This window comes from Perna viridis, chromosome 7 (assembly GCF_037379345.1).
Source record: "Perna viridis isolate PV_CMFRI_1.1 ecotype Kerala chromosome 7, ASM3737934v1, whole genome shotgun sequence".
Taxonomy (NCBI): Eukaryota; Metazoa; Mollusca; class Bivalvia; order Mytilida; family Mytilidae; genus Perna; species Perna viridis.
The window spans coordinates 32,059,607-32,078,111 of record NC_142451.1 but is presented as its reverse complement, the minus strand read 5'-3'; the positions used below and the strand labels follow the sequence as shown (position 1 = coordinate 32,078,111).

The window sequence follows — 18,505 nt, the reverse complement described above, 5'->3', positions numbered from 1 at the left end:
GTGGCTGTATATCAGTGCGATAATGGTTTGACGGTGAGAGCTCTGTGGTTGTTTCTCGTATAAATAACAATTTTGTCAGACCTTAGTAATAGCTTTGTGAGTTTATGGGCTACTGCAAATGTTCGCTTTTAATACCTGTGAGAAAAATACTTAGAAAAAAGGCAAGTATTTCGTAAGATTTTTGGGGGTAAAAGAGTTTTCCAACATTTTAATCGGTGAGTTCAGACATTTAAAAGTTTAAATGTCGAATTATTTATTTTTGTAATGTAGAAAAAATCCAAAAAAGACCAACCGAAAAAAACGATAGGAAAAATTTATGTTTTTTCTCTCTTAAAAAGTCCTTAAAACGAGGCCAGTTTTTCTAATTGCCCACATAACAGTTCAATCTAGAAAAAAAAACAACTGTAAAAGGGGATGTAAGGATGCAAAATTGAATGTATTTTACAGTACCAATGTTTTTGAGTATATCTAACAATGTCATGTGATAGTAGTAATTGTAGTGAATGTTTTGCATGTTCATTGCCAGTCATATCAATCTTGCATAATTAAGTAGATGAATTGCTGGATAAGACAAATTACTCTCATCAAAATTCAACACCTATTAAACGGTACCACTCTGACGAGGCGTAAACAAAATCGCGTGAACAGCAGACGAGATGTGCCAACACTGTGATTTGATTGGCTCATCAAGTTTCAGTGACGGTTTAACAACTTTTGATCCTATCGTCTGCTTTTGACTTATTACCGTCTGCACAGGGTACATCTGAAGAACTCATTTTCGTCATTTTAACTGTAGATTTATGACGAGAAATTAGGAATTGTCGTTTTCTTACCAACATAATGGAAGAAACAGAAAGAGGAATTAATCCGAATTCTTCCGCAAATTGTTCTGACAGTGGTTTGGGCTATAGTGCTATGGGTAGATTCTTCCAAAGGAACAGCGCTTTTGACTGTATGCATCCTCCGTCCGGAGGCGTTGGATTAACCCCTCCATCGGGATTCGGATATTCCTCTTATCCCAGTGATTGGGGATTTATGTCTGGACCTTATGGTACTGGGTTTAATTTTAACAGGACGTTGAACTCAACGCCATCAAGCTTTTTTCCGGTGTCACGTGAATACGGATCGTCGATCCATCACTCTAATTCAGGACCCCCACGATTATTGGGACCAAATTCTTCCAGTAGTGGACTAAATTGTGACAATTCAGAGACTTATGGTCAAGGACTCTGTGGGTCGTCGTCGTGTCCACCTTCACCGTCGGACCAATGTTTATCCGACGATATGGACAAGAAAGAAAACAAAAACAGAGGTACCTGTTCTTAATACGTGTGATTGTGCATGAATAGATACTAATAAAAAGTAGATTTCGACTAACATGTTAAGTTCCTATAATTATGAATACATCATGTTGACATGGATATGATTAGAATTGCGTCTGGCATGCAGAATGAATCACAAAAAAAATAACAGACAAAGAAAAAAACCCGAACTTGTCACAAATCAAAATGAAAAAGGCATGAAATCTTTAAAATACAAAAACTTACTTGACATGTATGCGAAAATATAAGTTTCATCCTTTCCACAATGGCTACGAGAACAAAACAAAAATAATGAATCTATTTAGATGTTTTTTATTCAATGAAATAATAAAAATTCACTTTGATTTTTTTATTGAAATCTTCGCATTTTTTTGTCTACCTAGACGAAAAGCGTAGACGATAATTAATAATAACTCATAAAGAAAATAAATCTTTATTAATTTGTTTAGCCTTTAGTATTTCAATATTAATAATGAAGTTTGTAAACATCATGAATTAGATCCTAACAGACACAAAAGAGTTCTAAATAGTTATTCAACTCATGCAATAATTGTAGCCAGTGTTTTGCAAACAAACAACTTATTCTCTAAGGAATGGTACAATTTAAGATCAACTTATTTAATGACATATCAGGCAAAGTGAAATAAAAAACTAAACTAAGACGAAATATTTTAAGACTTATGCAAAATAATGATAAAAATACAAGTTGTATTAATTTGATAACGACCCTTTGTTGTATTCGGTGCGATTTTAAAGATGATACTTAATTTTTTTATAACTATTGAACCAATATCTATATTTAGAAATGGGATATACCCTCACTGACGACCTTAGGATTCTGGGGGAATGTTGGACTCACATCTTTGTAAAAAAAGGTTATTTCTGTGCGAATTTTTTGACAGAAAAATACCAAATGATAGCCTTACTTAAATTCCGGATTTCTGCCCCTGACCACAGCTACATTTATCTTGTGCTTCATGACCCCTTAAGTTTAACCGAAATCTTAGCGGTTCCTATACTGTCTGCTTTACTGATTTATGAAAATGCGATATTTATTTCAAATATTGTCATTGCAAAATTCGATTTGTTATTTTCGATCATATATAAAATAAATAATTAGGCTTTTTATGATTGTCTGAAATGAATTCCACTTACCACTAACCAAAAAGAAAATTAAAGCTGTTCGAAGTAAGGAGAATGTAGTAAAGGACTGGATAAATTATGTAAATAGCATGCAAAAAACTGCGCTTCAAATCTTTACAATGGGAGTATACATGAGTAAAGTATCGTATCATAATAGTATCCAATGACGTCGGTTTTATTTGTTGTTGTTTATTTGTTCATAGTTTATCCACTTTTTGTTCTTATTTGATTTTGTTTATTTTTATAGTACATTCACCCATTTTGGTCTAAAATGTGGTAAAACATTTATCATTTTTTTTAATCGAACAATAACAATTTGTTTTACGGTTAAAAATTCGAATCTTGCAATTTAAACTTTTTTGAGTAGAAGGTTTAAACCGCCAGATTAAAATTTTTAATAACACCAGGTCAAACAACAAATACGAGAAAATTCACAACCTGTCGTAGAAGAAAATGATCCAATTTTCGTAGATAACTGTCTTCTCAACGGATAGTTAAGAGGAGGAAAAAATTTGAGTTGTTTTACGCTCAAAGCAAAGATTTCATACATTTTGGTCCGTATGATTCTGTCATATTGAACTATTTTGAAGCTATATAATGTTCTACTGCTCGGAAATAAATTTGTCTACCGCCCCTTGAGTAAGTCGTTAAAAAAATCTCCATTTCATAACAATAATGAAAAAAAAACACAACAATAATCACAGTTGTTCCTTTGCTATAGTTTATATTTTTGCAAGCACTGTTTTTCGATTTTTTGTATATATGTACCTTAATAATTAGTGTTTTCCTTGGAACAAAACAAAATAATTCTTGTTTTAGGCTAAAAGTGCACCTGTATAGCACATTTTTCAGGCAATTTTCAGGCAAATGAGTGACAAGCCAAAAATTAATTGTCAGTTTTTACACGGAAACTTACATCAAGTCTGTGTTGATGAACAGGTTTAGCTGTCTATGTAAAATTTACCATCATCAGATTTTTGAAGTTTATTGTTCACCTTTCTACCATATAGTACCACAACTTTTTGAAGTAAGGCCAAATAAAAATAATTAGTAGATTCTTATCCCCTCTCGCCCCTAAAAAGTTAACCAAAAAAAGAAAAAAATAGTGCGGGAATTTCAAAATCAGAATTGTTTCCACGTCAGTTTATGGTAGATACTATGACACACAAATCTTTCATTTCTTGGGGACTAAAATTATGTTTCATCTCTGAAACAGATGTGGCTATGAATTTAGAACATATCAATATTTCAAATAGATAAAATTAGGCTAGCAAATATCTGCAAAGAAATAAAAAATAATAAAATCCTCGCACCCACCCAATATTGTTGTGAAATTCGGATTAGAATCTACCCGTCACGTTTACTTGGGCTAAAGCTTGATATGTTAATTTTACAATCTTTAGTTTACGTACTATACTTTAAAGAAAATGTGTTTTCAACATGCTCAAGAAAAATGTTTTGAATAGATGCAGAAAAGGAAAAAAAGAATGTTCACTTTGATAACATATGCCCCCATTTTTTTTAAAGAAAGCACAGACAATATTATAGTAATCAATTACGACATGGTTCGTATATATGACAGTCTTCATGGCAGGCAGTTTTTTTGTATTTTTTTTCGTATGAATTAGTCATATTCGTACTTTCATGTATTTGGGTCAAACAAACGTGAATGAATAAATCAACCAAGCGACGGATGTTGGCTCAGGGGCGGACAGTGTAAATACTCAGTGCCACTTTACAGAAACATTCCTGAAATTATGAATTGTCTTGATTTTTTTTAATTATATTTTTTGGTAATCGTACAAAGGAAGTTATTCAATTCCCTTAAAGCTTACCAATAATTTTTAACATACAATTCGCATTGAACTTTGAGACTCTCTGAAGAAAAAGAAACCATGAATCACATGATTTAATAAAGGGGAAAATAGGGAGTACTAAGTTGCCGTTCTTTATTTTCAATAAAATAATATTGATCAAAAATAAATCGTCAGGCCAAAAGTAAAATACAGCTGTTTTTGTTCCCTCCAAAATATTACCCTACCCATTAAATTGTATTGCCAAACCAAAAACTTGAAACAAATATTTTGATTATCAATGAGAATTTGACGTATTGGTTCAGAGAATAAAGAGAGAAAAAATAAGTTCACTTATCTTCCTACCCAAAGCGGTTATTTAAGTGTCGAGAGAGGCCATCGGATAATATATTTATGATTGTGGCCATGAATATTTGTTTTGTTTAGTTCAAATATATCTATTCAGTAATTTGCATATTTTAGCAAGTCGCAACAACAGATGAATATGTACTTTAACAAACTGATTGTAGGATCTGGAAACAATACTTAAAAGTCTTATCTCGTCCCGTCTCATACAAATCATGAATAATAATTCTGATATTAACATATAGCATACCTTAAGGAAGTAGTGCTCTAGTGTTCGTGAATTCGGTGAAGATGTTGATATTTAGTGCTCAAAGATATTGTTGAAATCATAAGTGAGAATTAATCGCCAAATAAAACGCAAAAGAAGAAACTGTATTATTTATAGGTTGTCATTTTGAAACGCTTGCTCTGTGTAAAAAAATATCAGTAGTTAACGTTTCAATGTTTCTCTCGTCCGACATCTCATCTGACCGAAATAAGAGAAGATACCATGTCAATTGAATCCGAAGTTGAAGTATCGAGATTCACTTGATGACATGGACAAAATAGTAAGAAATGACTAGCATATTCAATTTCTCTTCAAAGGCATATAGGAAATGGAAATTCTTTTTGTCCGAACGATCGTTATATCGTTATTTATCTCGCACCACTAATGACAAGGCCTGGCGTGTAGGCGATCTGCAATAATAATGTATTGTTTTTACGGGGGGGGGGGGGGGGGTAATTTATCAAAATACCTTATGTGGCCGGTTCATAGCTGGAACTGCCCTACTGTTTCTGAACACTGCACAAAATATCTTCCAAATGTAATTCCTTTGAATAATCATTCAATAAATCGTTTATAACCTGTAAGTATTTGTTTCTGGCGACTATTCAACTCAATAATACTCCATTGATATAATATTATTTCTGCAAATAAAATTAAGATCTAGTCATCAAATGAACTAAAGATTTTAGGGACTCCTTTTTGTTTAGTAACAAATTAGCATTTTGGGAATGAAGTTCTTGCAATATTGTGCCAAAAAGCATTAACGTGCTAAGCATTATCCACTCAATACAATTATCAGTCAAAATCTCCATCCTATCATCAATATTTTATGATAAACAGGAAGTGCAATCAGAACTCCTTAGGTTATCTAGTTACACCGAAGAAAAACCTCGGAGACACTAGGCGGAAGAATCTGTCCGGACAAAATTCTTGACTGAGTTATTGTTCTTTATTTCTTGTGACATGTAACCAATTTTTTAGCGCCACCTAGTGGAAATAACTACTTATGACTACAATTCCGGCAATTTTTTTCAAGAAGAAATTCTTTTTTCTTCATCCGTGGTAATTTTTTAGTGTAGCGGAAATGGCCGAGTAGTACCGATTGACAGGAAGTGAAGAGCCGGGATTTTGACCAGGTGAAATTGGCGGGAAAATTCAAATTGGTACACAGAGTCTTGTTTTGAAAACTTATATTGATCAAGGAAATTATTTTCTTGAGCTGCATTAGTTCCATTTGAGTTTAATTTCAGTGTAGGATGATACGCTCTCGAGGGGAGCGTTTATGGTTGTATTATCAACTTGGTTCTTTATACTTATGGCAAGAAAAAGCATCAATATCCGGTTTGTACCTGCATTTCAGGAGCTGAAAAACAGCATAATGGCAGCTTCATTTTCGTATACTTGTGTATTTGCGATTGAGCGCCAAACCAGTCTCCGAAAATATTTGCTAGTTTCGATAATTAAATACAAATAGAATCATAGTTTTTCCAAGATATGGTTGGCCTTATAGTCTGCTCCCGGATGTTTACGAAAATTATGTCATCAATATTACCCACAATTCTCGGGTCATAAAAATTGCGAAACGAAAACGAACCAAAACGAAACGAAAATAATCGATAAAAGAAAGAATTGAAACAAAACAATTCGATAAAATGAATCAAATCGTAATAAAAACATAATTAAACTATACTAAATGAAACAGAATGCAGCGAAACTAAGTACAATAAAAGAAATCTTTTAAGACGTTTCGCAAATTTTAAGACCCATAATGTTAACCAGTGCCGGACAATTCGACCCAAAGTCCTTTCGGTCCACGAAAACCAATAATTCTTTATGACTGCCGGACATTTCGACCAATAGATATATCAGACCATGACAATTAGTATAATGCTTAAGGGCAAATATATATAATTAAAAAAAATTACCATACTTGAAGGTATAACATATCAAATAAGAGCTGACAAAAATTGTTTTTATCAATGTTTCTTCGGGAGCTTTAAAAGGTTTTACCTTCATCATATTACTCTGTTTAATATATACATTTGGAACGTGATTGCAAATTAACTGTTGGACAGGTTTAAAAGAAAAAGGAAAAAGGTGAAACAGAACTAAACACTTGTAAATGTGTGTAAAGTTGGATACTATTAACTATCGATTTAAGTTTTTACTTCAGAAATCAGTAATTGATTGGCATTCGCTTTATACATGTTAGGAAAAACAGTTCTAAATACATGTGTAATATGGGAAATGCAAATGTAGGATTTTACATGTAGTTTTATTTTACATCATGTATTCTTTTGAATTTTGTTATTACTATAATTTTCACAAGAATAAAAAAAAACAGTGCTAACAACAATTTGACATTTATCTCTTAGTTGAGATGGGGGTTAATACGTATCATATCGTTTATTCTTCCTTCCTTCCTTTCTTCATTTATTCCTTTTCAACTAAGCTTTCTCCAACTCTGTCCGTATCCGTCAAATGCTTTTATTGAATAAGGTACATTTCGCAGTGAAACCTGTCTAAACCAAACCCTACATAAAGCTGAAACCTTTGTAAACCAGGCATGAAGTCCCTTCATATCAGTTTTAATGTGGTATGTACCCCTGCTAACCGAACATTAGCCTTAAGGAGCTAGACCTAGTGCAATGGACACATCTCTTACAAATCATTGGAACGTTTGTATTCATCATTTTACATCAATCTCATATAAGCATCATAGTAACTTGGGCTGATTTCATTCTGTTTCATATGAAAGCTTGGCTTTGGTGAAATTTAATATGGTACAAACATATCACTGATATCAAGAGTTATGTCCCTTACCCTAGGTCCACCTCTTTAAACGGACGACACCTTAATCCAAAGGACTCAGTTTAGACAAGTTTAATGTAATATCTAATTCTATAAATTTACCTGTACCATCTAATGAAATATCAAAATCATTTTCTTGGGATATTTATTCTTGGTTAAAACTATGGACCAATTTTAGTACCAGTGCATGCATGTATAATCTTCGCCGACGTTTCTTAAAGGTCTTCTATAAATCAATATCCAGGACATTAGAGATCTATGTTTATTTTTTAAATATCTTTTTTAACTTGATTAAACACTTATACTTAGCAAAATATTTCTTACGTTGACATGTAATCCACTTACACATGTCAGGATTGAAGAAGTAACTGTTATATAATTGAATTTTATTAACACAACATGACTATTGTGTTAAGACTAGATTTCATGATAAATTTCCCACTTTACCAAAAACAGATTTTTATTTTGGTTCGCAAAATATCTGAAGAACAATTTTCGAGATCTGAACATAACCTTATACTAGTTTTACATAATCAAGGCATAAGTTTTAAATTTTTTTTTCACTTGTCAATTACATGTCTATTGGTTTGTATGCAAAAAGACCCATGGGTAGAAGTACTATTTGTGATATTTGAAAAAAAAAACATATTATATCAGATATTTAGAATAAAATACATATTTCATTATCAATTTTTGGCATTAAGGCTATATTTACATCCTAAAGCACACACCCTTTAAAACGTATATTCTAGTTTTATTATTTACTAATATTCTTTTGCTTATTCAATTCAATAGAAATAAAAAGTAAAATAATCACCGATATTTCACTCCTTTTCTCGCTCTTTTTTATCGACTCCAAGGAAAAGACGCTTGTCGTTTAATGTAACAGGACATCGTCCTTTTTTTGCTTATTTTTGTTTTTGTTGTTGTAGTTGTAGTTGTAGTTGTTTGTTTGTTTTTTTTTTTGGAGGGGCAGAACAGAATTAGTCGAACCCCTAGAGAAAGAACGAACTGAGGTCAAATAAATACTTGACAAAAGCAAAGTAAAGGTCAGGAGAAAATGTAAACAGCTGCAAATTGTACACGTATATAAAATGGGATTTTAAACATGTAGAAGTGGCTGGTGTCGAATTTTATCGAAGTTGAAACGACGGGGAAGGATTCGTATTGAATAACTACATACATTAAACTTAAAATCCAAAGTTCTACATTTGTATCCATGTCCCAGTCGTGTAGTCAATGGATAAAAACACTGTCAAAAGAAAAATAAAGGCACATTGCACTAGTGCTACTATCGCTATATACTAGTCCTCGTTCAATAATAGAATAAGATGTAAAAATCACACCTCAGCTAGATAATACTTTAGGAACACTTAACTACAAATTTTTAACTATATAATAAAAGGGTTATTGTATGAATATTGATGAATATTCTGATGATGCAAAAACCCTATCTTAACTTGCAATATACATTGTATAATGTCCCTCAACGCATTCTCTATTTCGCACCCCTTAAAGATGTATCTCAAAAATATTTGCTCCGCATTTCAGTTCCATGATCGGTCCGATTGTTCCAACTTATTATTGTTGAAAAAAAAACATTTAAATCCCTTAGGATACTGGATTGTCATCAACTTTGTCTGTGTAAAAATGAGTTACTAATATTAGATATTTACGGTGCAATTGTCATCAACATTCTTAGTTGTAGATTTTATCACTAAAAACACTAACAATAAAATCTTACCCAGAAAAGAGATTATAAATAATAGGAATATTGTACATGAATCATTCACCTAGGTATTAAAGACAACAACCAAAATACATTTTTCCTTGGCATAGAAATACACTATGAATTCATAATTGTACAGCAGTACGATACATGAATATTCTGTATTATTCTTAAATTGCACTAGTGCAAATAAAATAATGTCAAACTTATAACCGACACAAATAGACACTTTACATGAAAATTTTAAGATTTGATTTGCTTCTGAAGACTTCTTGGATATAATTTATTATTTTAATCTTGAATTTTTTTAGTATTTTGTTCTAATGTACTGATGAGAGGTCACTCCTTGAAACACGTGTACAGCATACGGAACTTTGTAATATTGATATGATTGGTATATGATTTTTTTTTGGATTTTTAAAGGAAAAGACTGTTGCATGAATAAAAAATAATATTATCCACATAAGAGTATGCATGGGACTCACAAGCTCATTGAGCAAACCTATTATATATAGCGTAAGGAAGCCAAAGCAAAACCGTGGGCTCTGATGTTGAGAGACAATTTGGAAGATCATCTTGGGCAATGGCAATCCCGTTAGAATTCTAGTGGGATTGTCACTGCCATGTCTCTCTACACAAGAGCCCAGTAGGATCGCGATTGCCCGACGAACTTCGATTACACAAGAGCATCTACACTGTGCACCACGGCTTCTGTAGTCATCAAAGTGATAGATCGAATGGGTTTCATCATGATTTTATTTTTATTTTATTTTATTATTATTTTTTTTTTTTGGGGGGGGGGGGGGTGGGGGAGTGGAGTAATATGGTCTGATTCCTATTCTGAAGGCGATAACAACAGGATTTCATTCACATATCTAATACTTACCGGTTATTTAACTTCCGTTGCAACTTCGTACCGAAAATTTGTACTAACTTCGATACATTCCTAATGGAATACTTCGGTATCTAATATTTTACTTTAAAAGAAATTGTTTTGTTTCATAGTGAATATATATACACTGTTGAAATGATTTTATTTAATAATCCCTATTTATCCATTTCCTCATAGAGCAATATACATGTAGATTATGAAATGTCATGTAGTTTCATAGTATTTCATTCTAAAAGGAAGACTTCTTGTTTATTTATGACAAAACTGAATACATTCTGTGTTTAAGAATAAACATGACTGGAGATTAAGTTATTCCGTACCATACATTTTTCAATTAAAATAAAAGTTTGTGAATATCCGGGATAAAATACACACTCTTTCATTAATCATGGGTTTTTCCGTAGAGGGACCGAACCCAATCATAACAAAGGAGTAGCATTTTTATGATGTATGCACTACTAAGATTCAAGTTTGTCTCTTTCTTTGACTAGTCTTGCCAACATGGATTAATGTTCAAAATCCTCTATGTTATCATAAAAATGTCTGATCGCTGTTTCGGCATCACTTGGATTTGCATGGAACATAAATTGAACTGTAAATCATCAATTTATTTGATTCCTTTCTCTGCTACGACAAATGTAATTAAATTTTGATAGTTCCCTTTGCTTGATCGCTGTATTAATTACCATTGAATTAAGCACCTCGGTGACTATGAATTTCATTGTCTCGTGCCACAGATCATCAAAATGTTTGAAACTAATTATCCGGTAAGTGTCGATCGGAGATCGATAACACAAAATGATCAGTTGATTGTTTTATTATCCTAAGTAGTTAACGCAAACTTTACACCTGGGCTTCATACATGGATTGCGGTGAATTTTATTCAGTGAAGAGTTTGAAAATAACCTAGAAGCAGACATTTTTGTAATGAAGTGGTAAGTATAGGTACAATGAACAACATTAGGGGAACAAATCGACAAAAAATATCTAGCATGAAAAGTCTGACATATCTCTCTAAAATTGTTGTTTTAATTTATTAAAATATGATAAGATTGTCATTTGGTAGACAATATTGGTTCTATATGTACAGCAGTAAAAGTTTTCTGAATATGTATTAGAATAATAGATTCTATATATGGCGCGATAAGTATTCCAAGTTTTTTAATCCATTTATACTTGCTTTAAATTTTGGATCTTACATTTCAAACTGTTTCTGTAACTACTGGTTTAAATTGTCAGATTCAAAATTTAATAAAATACGTATTTCCCTGTTTTTTTAGTCTATCTCCATCAAATATCTAAATTAATTGGCAATTAATTTGCAATTATGAAACTTAATTTATTTGCGTTTAACTCATGTTCAAAACAACATTAAAAAAATACATCGAAACTACATGAAGAAACTACAACAATACAAATAAAACAGAACATGCGCACCGAAAAAAAAAGGCATGGAAATACAAATGAATGATCAGCTTTATATACTGGCATATAACTTATAAATTTTCTTGTACTTTTTAATAATATTGAAACACGAATTCGGAAAAAAAGTGTCTAACTCTGATTTAATGGGAAGGATATTTTTTTTCTGTCGTATATATCACCGCATCGGACAGTGCATAGCAACTCAGCAGGCGATATAAGCATTTTAAGAGAGAGCTCAAAAATAAATTTCGAATGTGTGAAAAGGGCGGATATGGTGTAATACAACAAATGCACCAGAGCATAACTTAATTCCAATATACATGTAGTAAATTCCTGCAGAGATCAGCGAATATAACCAATGTAAACAACTTTTAAGGGAACTCTAAAAGGCCCCGAAAAAAAAACAGTAACAGGACGATGAAAATTCTTCAAAATCAAACTTAAAAGTTAAATAACAAAGACACATCAATGACCAACGTCTTCTATAAACTATGGACAGGCGCATGGAATCTGTAGTGAGGTTCATCTAGTTGTAGGATCATACTCATAGTGTACAGTGAACAAATAACTATAATTATTTTGATATTTATTTTTCTTCATAATTTAACAAAACTTGAAAATGTGAGCAAGATTTTGTTCTTGTTAAAGATACGAAACTAGCAAATATCCTTACTCGGTATAACAGGTTAACTTCCTGTCAGACTTAAAACTGGACTGTCAGTGTTTCTAAGGTTGAATTCGTTTCGATTACCATTAGGAGGACCACGTCCTCTACGAAGGCACCTACCGCAAACAAGAAACAATTATTGTTCTCATTTTCATTGACAAAATGAATACACTATATTCAAAAATCCATAATTCCTTCATGTGAAATATCCCATATAAACCTTTTTTTGTAAAATTGTATTTGTTATATCTTATTTTTTATTTTTTGTTTAGTTCGTTTTGTTAGCTCTTTTTTATCGTTTATTTGTTTCAAGAGAGGGGACGATGAGACGATTAGATTGTAGAATGACGAACTGACATAATTAGTATTGATTCTGTTGGTAAATGATACTTCCCAGTCAGAGGCAATACAACAAACGTGGACGGACAAACCCTACTGGCAGCCTTTTATGGACTTTCTACATGTTTTTTTTTATTACCAATGTATTTTAAAAACGAACACAGTTTACGACAGGTACATGTAAAGGAATAAATAAATTGCTTATATAGACAATATTCATATAATTTGAAAAAAAAACATCGGCAACTGGAAAATGAGATGTTTCAATATTATTAACCATCTGCACGAAAAGTCTGATCAGCACCAAGATCAGACAAAAATAAGTAAACAAGCAAGCAAACAAACAAACAAACAAACAAATAAAAATACGAAACATATAATCATCACTGCATTACTTCTACAAATCAAATGCACGATTTCTGTCTCACCAGAAATAATATTCTGAGGTATTGACATCAAACATTGCATAACCAAGCGATATTTCCAATATTATTTCTATCAATATCAGTGCATTGTGCAGGATTTATTCTTAAATCATAAAATAGGTGTAACCTCTGATTATAAAACGACAACCTTCAGATGCATGATAGCACAACGAAGATCTGGTTTTGTAATTAATTCCTTAATGTTTCGTTTTTATGTATTTATACAACTTATCAATTTCATTTGGGAATATTTTTACAGCGAACTGAACACATGATGAATATGCCTTATCGAAATATTTTATAAAAATGGTGGTTTCAAGTTGTATCAAATTTATTTAGTTCCTCCTCGAGAATAAACACATTTCTAAAAGAAAAACAAAGGCGATCCTTAGATGAATGCTGTTTGTTCACGTCAAAACGGAGATGCATTTAGCGCTATGGGAATTAACACTTCAAAAGATTTTACGCAAAAATGCATGCATGTCAATAACGGTACGCCATTTTTCTTATTTTGAGATTAGTTTAAAGGTGAGGAGATAGATAGGGTTTGGTGAACACAGCCAGTTCACATTTTTGTGAGAAAAAAAATCAAACCTAAAATTTCATACCAGTCTTACACAAAGTGCATTCAACGAAATACGTTACTAATTGAATACAAGCTAAAGATATGAGAGTAAAGATTTCAAGACGGCAAAATGCAAAAACTAAGCAACAAAAACGAACAAACAAAAACAAACAAACATATAATAAAAAAATTAAGAGTGCGATTAGGGTATGAAAGCATTTTGATAGCAATTAGAGAGCATATCTTCCCAAGAATAATATCTTATTCTTTTGTTAACTCTGCATGACTAACATTTTGCATGATATGAATGACACAACTTCAAAATTGTACGACATTTGTTGTATCATCAATTGTTTCCAATGACACTGTGTCAATTGTCTTCAATATTGACCTACAATTAGTACAGTTTCATGAGTTGTCATTTATGACATTCCAGACTCTATAAGTTTATCCCCTCAGTGTACTCATATATTTATCCTGGAACCATAAGCCCGTGCTTGCACGTGTGGTCTTAGCATCCTCGCTGAAGCAACTCACCATTCAAAAACAAGTCCCTGTGGATCTGGTTTTCTCATTATTCGGAGATGTGAGAAAACCTTACAACCATAACCGAAAAATATGATGGCAATACCATCCTTCACGTAATTAATTTCTGTTTGAATATCGCTCCAAGAGAGTTTTTGCTGAAGGATGGGTTAAAAATATACTGCTTTCTCCGTGGGACATATTGGCAATTAATATTTTTCTTAGTTTTCTGTCCTACTTTCCAAGGGCAATTACCGAATGAATATTAATTCAAAAACGTTCTTTTATTGGAAATAGTACATACATTTATAATACATTGATGATACATTTACAGTGTATTTACAGTCTACATGTACATGTATATTATGCCCCACTGTAATGTTTTGTACATATTTTACATTTTACCTGTATGTTATGCTAATGTTAAATTGTAAGATCTGTTCGAAGAGAAACCAAATAAAATCACAGTTTTCGATATCCGAACCCGGAAAGTCAGTTTCAGAAACATAAAAGACAAAACAAAACATAGAGGATTGCGCCAATACAAGATAAAATCATTGTTCAGTTAACCAACTCTGAACTCTAGAACTTACCAAAAATCCTAAGAAACTTGAAAAAAAAGAATCGGATGTACTGGTTGGGTTAGTTTTCACTGACTTGTTGCACTAATAGGGTAAGCCTGCTCCAACCATGTGCACATGTGCGGAGAGTTGCATATGTAAGGTAGACCTCGTAAACACTTCCTGACCTAGTGCGCGCGCAGGGTAAGCTTTCTTGTAAATGAAAAAGCCCACACTAATCTAAAGACTATACAAAGAATTTCGAGGACTGCAGTATTTGTACGACAAAACTGGGTATGTATTGCAGAAATCGTTAACCACTAGGAGAGTTTCTGACATGAACACGACATATTCATTATGCAGCTAGTCCAGTCATCCAAGTTTATCAGAGAATTTCGTTTCTGCGCGACTCGTACGAATAGTCAATAATGCTTAAAATCCATATATTGTTATCGATTCAAAACTTGACTGTCCACTGACACAGTTATCAGATATCTTAATATTACATTGTATAATATGTTTATAAACATGTGCCCTGTTATAGGTTTGAGGTCTGTCATATTGATCGAGGCGGTCGTATGTGTCCTGAATCATCGCCGAGGGCCAATACGGCTCTCGAGGCCAATATGATTGACCGAAACCTATAGCAGGGCCAATATGAAATTACATATTTATTGACAATTTTATTAACCGCTCAACTAGATGATTTGTAGAACAGTTGTTTTTGTGTTTTACCAACAACATATAGATTTATTTGCATTATTCAGTCTTAAATATCCTTTTTGTATCAAATGGAAGATTTTTTTGTTTTCCTGCAGCTTTTAGTCCTGATAATCAAAATTCATTAAATCCAATTCTAACTCAAAATGGCGGTGTCAAACGACCGGAAGTTATGATGTCGTATGGGCCCTGGTTTGATCCATATTGGTCCACTTTTTCATTATTGGCCCCGTATAGATGACCGGTTTGAATTTATATCAACTGGTCAGTTTTTGACATATTTTAACGTATTTTGGGTATTTGATTAATAATTTATAATACATGCATGCCTTTCTATTTTACAGACAGCAGCGATCCATATAAACTTGATTTATCTGTAAAACCAAGGAAAGAACGAACTGCCTTCACAAAACACCAAATACGAGAGTTAGAAAAGGAATTTGCAGTACACAACTACCTTACACGATTACGGCGGTATGAAATAGCCGTTGCTCTAGATCTCACGGAAAGACAGGTAAGTTCTGTTTTTCAACAATTGAATGAAAATTAAGTGCAAGTGTTTGTAAGAATCAGGCAAAATGGGAAAAATCAGAAACGTGCACCGATTTGACATTAAAATATCACTCAAGGATGTCTTCTCTACTTGAAAAGACAATTGTTTGATATCTGAATCACTGGCTTTGCGCAGAAATTTTTCAATAGAATCTTAGAAAAAGGAGGTTTTTGACAGAATTATCTGCCCTTGAAATGTTCATTTTCAGTGCATTTCAATAAAATTGTAACTCAATAGTCCAGCATTATATGGAAAATCTTTCTGTTTTCCTTGATTCTGATGGTGCAAATAGTCAAATTAAACTATCAAAATGATGGTTTTTTCATGCCATGTTTCACCGACTGCATTTGAAAAATCCGTTTTTGTTTAAAGAGGTATACTTAGGGTAAGGGACACAACTCTGACAAATCATTGGAACGTTTTTATTCAGTATTTGACATCAATCTCATATAGGCATCAAAGTAACATGGATTGATTTCATTCTATTTCAAATGAAAGCTTTATAGGCTTTGATGAAATTGAATATGATACAAACATACTCTCGATTTCAAGAGTTATGTCCCTTACCCTAGGTCTACCTTCTAAATCAAACTAGTAGACTGTGAGAAATGTAAGATTTCTATATAGATAATGATCTTATCCTGTACTTTTTGTCATTTTTGGTAAGGAAAACAAATACATATCCCCCCCCAAATAAAAAAATAATAAAGAAACAAACCATAAAACAATGATACCAAGTGATTCAGAAGTAAGCAAAAGTAAATTTATGGTACAAATCGGAACATAATATCTATATAAGTTCTTTGAGAAATGACCGAACTCTTTACTGATATCTATAACTGTTTACAGTGTAAGGTTAAATTCGAAGATCCCGACTTTTCAGGACGCCAGGACACATATCAGATACTGACTCTCAATGGGAAATCTTATAATTCTTTTTAGAGTTATGAACAGAACATAGTAATGACTGTATTATGGAAATAATATTGCAATTTTAAGGCAAAATACTCTGCCAAAAGCAGAATCCTTCATCGTCGACAATAAAAAATATCATGAAATTTGTTTTAAAACTATTTATGACTGTACTAGTGGAACCGCTTCACAAACACAAATTTATTGAAAAGGTTCTCTTTTCTGTTACAGGTTAAAGTGTGGTTCCAGAATAGACGGATGAAATGGAAGAGAGTGAAAGGAACAAAGTTGGTGAAGGATAAGGTTGATGGACAGCTAAAACCTATTATGGCACCAAATATAACTTCTACAAACGCTAGCAGTGAAATTGATGATTCTCAAAGAACTAATCTGTGTGATTTATCTTCCGCGTGAAAGTACTCTATGTGTCACGTGGTTTAGCTGTTGAAAGACCGGGTCTTTATTCGAACCATGCGCACCTTAGTCGGAAATGGGATGAAAGTGTATTGTGCCCAATGTGTTGGCTGTCAATGAATATGCCAAGATTCTTGTACTTGTAAGTGTGTTTGAACAGCACAAGGATATCCCAATGGTCTCAATATTGTAAACGTGTCTGAAATTTATGTTTGATCCACCTAAAAATTCTTTACACGTAAAATTGTTTTTTTTATACTTATACTAAGTATATGATACTTTTTCCACTCCAACATATCTTCACTGAGAAATCAAGTGCGTAGAATAATGTGTTTGTATATATGAATATTTATGTGTTTCGTTGTGTTAGAAACTTTGAAAATGAAAAGAATACTGTCCATAAAAATGACGTCACTTGTTATCGATGTTGATTGAGAACAGTTTATTTATTGTATTTGATACGTAATCGTAACTAATAAAATAATCATAACATATCGATGAAATCTGTTTTATGATAAGTATATATCAGCATTTTTTAAAGTAAAACAGTTTGAAACAAGCTATATAAAAAAGTCAAAACTTTAGAAAACATGCGTGTTTAGTTTATCTGGTTTGTCTTTTCAGCATTTTTATTGCCTTGTCTTTATTTATTTGCTTTGTGTAGTCTTCTCATTCTCCAATAATTTCTAGCGTTTTTTTTTAAAATTCTGCATCCGTTGTGGTAAGAATCTCGATAGATAGATGATAAAGATAATTTTAGAAATTGCAATCAAAATTATTGTAGAAATTGAACGATCTACATATATCAGGAAGGAACACTGTCAAAAACATTAGTGTTTTTTAGATTTTTCTTGTTTTAGGTGAGAATCCGTTGTGTTCAAGTATTCATGTTTGTGGGCGTTTTAGTTTCATATTTTGAATAGTTTGCTTTAACGCCCGACTTTCCAGACGGGTCGTAAAATGGTATGGCACCCATGTTTGTCAATCCGTCCGTCGTCCAGATGCACAATAAATTAAAAAAAATTACCACATATTTTTATGTAGTAAAACTTTGGTAAGTTGTTTCTGTCTATTGA

The 18,505-nt window shown here is 32.4% G+C and overlaps 1 protein-coding gene across 1 annotated transcript; it reads left to right on the top strand.

Moving 5' to 3' along the window:
- Nucleotides 1-729: 729 nt before the first annotated feature.
- Nucleotides 730-17,923, top strand: LOC148612324 (homeobox protein MOX-2-like). Its single transcript, XM_088593651.1, has 3 exons — nucleotides 730-1,312; nucleotides 15,895-16,064; nucleotides 17,247-17,923. The coding sequence occupies exons 1-3, from the start codon at nucleotides 841-843 to the stop codon at nucleotides 17,427-17,429; spliced, it is 825 nt and encodes a 274-aa protein (XP_088449777.1). The 5' UTR covers nucleotides 730-840; the 3' UTR covers nucleotides 17,430-17,923.
- Nucleotides 17,924-18,505: the final 582 nt, after the last annotated feature.

Coding starts and splice junctions, on each gene's coding strand:
- LOC148612324 (XM_088593651.1), top strand. CDS start 841: ATGGAAGAAACAGAAAGAGGAATTAATCCGAATTCTTCCGCAAATTGT. Junction 1,313..15,894: donor GAAAGAAAACAAAAACAGAG/GTACCTGTTCTT, acceptor TCTATTTTACAG/ACAGCAGCGATCCATATAAA. Junction 16,065..17,246: donor TAGATCTCACGGAAAGACAG/GTAAGTTCTGTT, acceptor TTTCTGTTACAG/GTTAAAGTGTGGTTCCAGAA.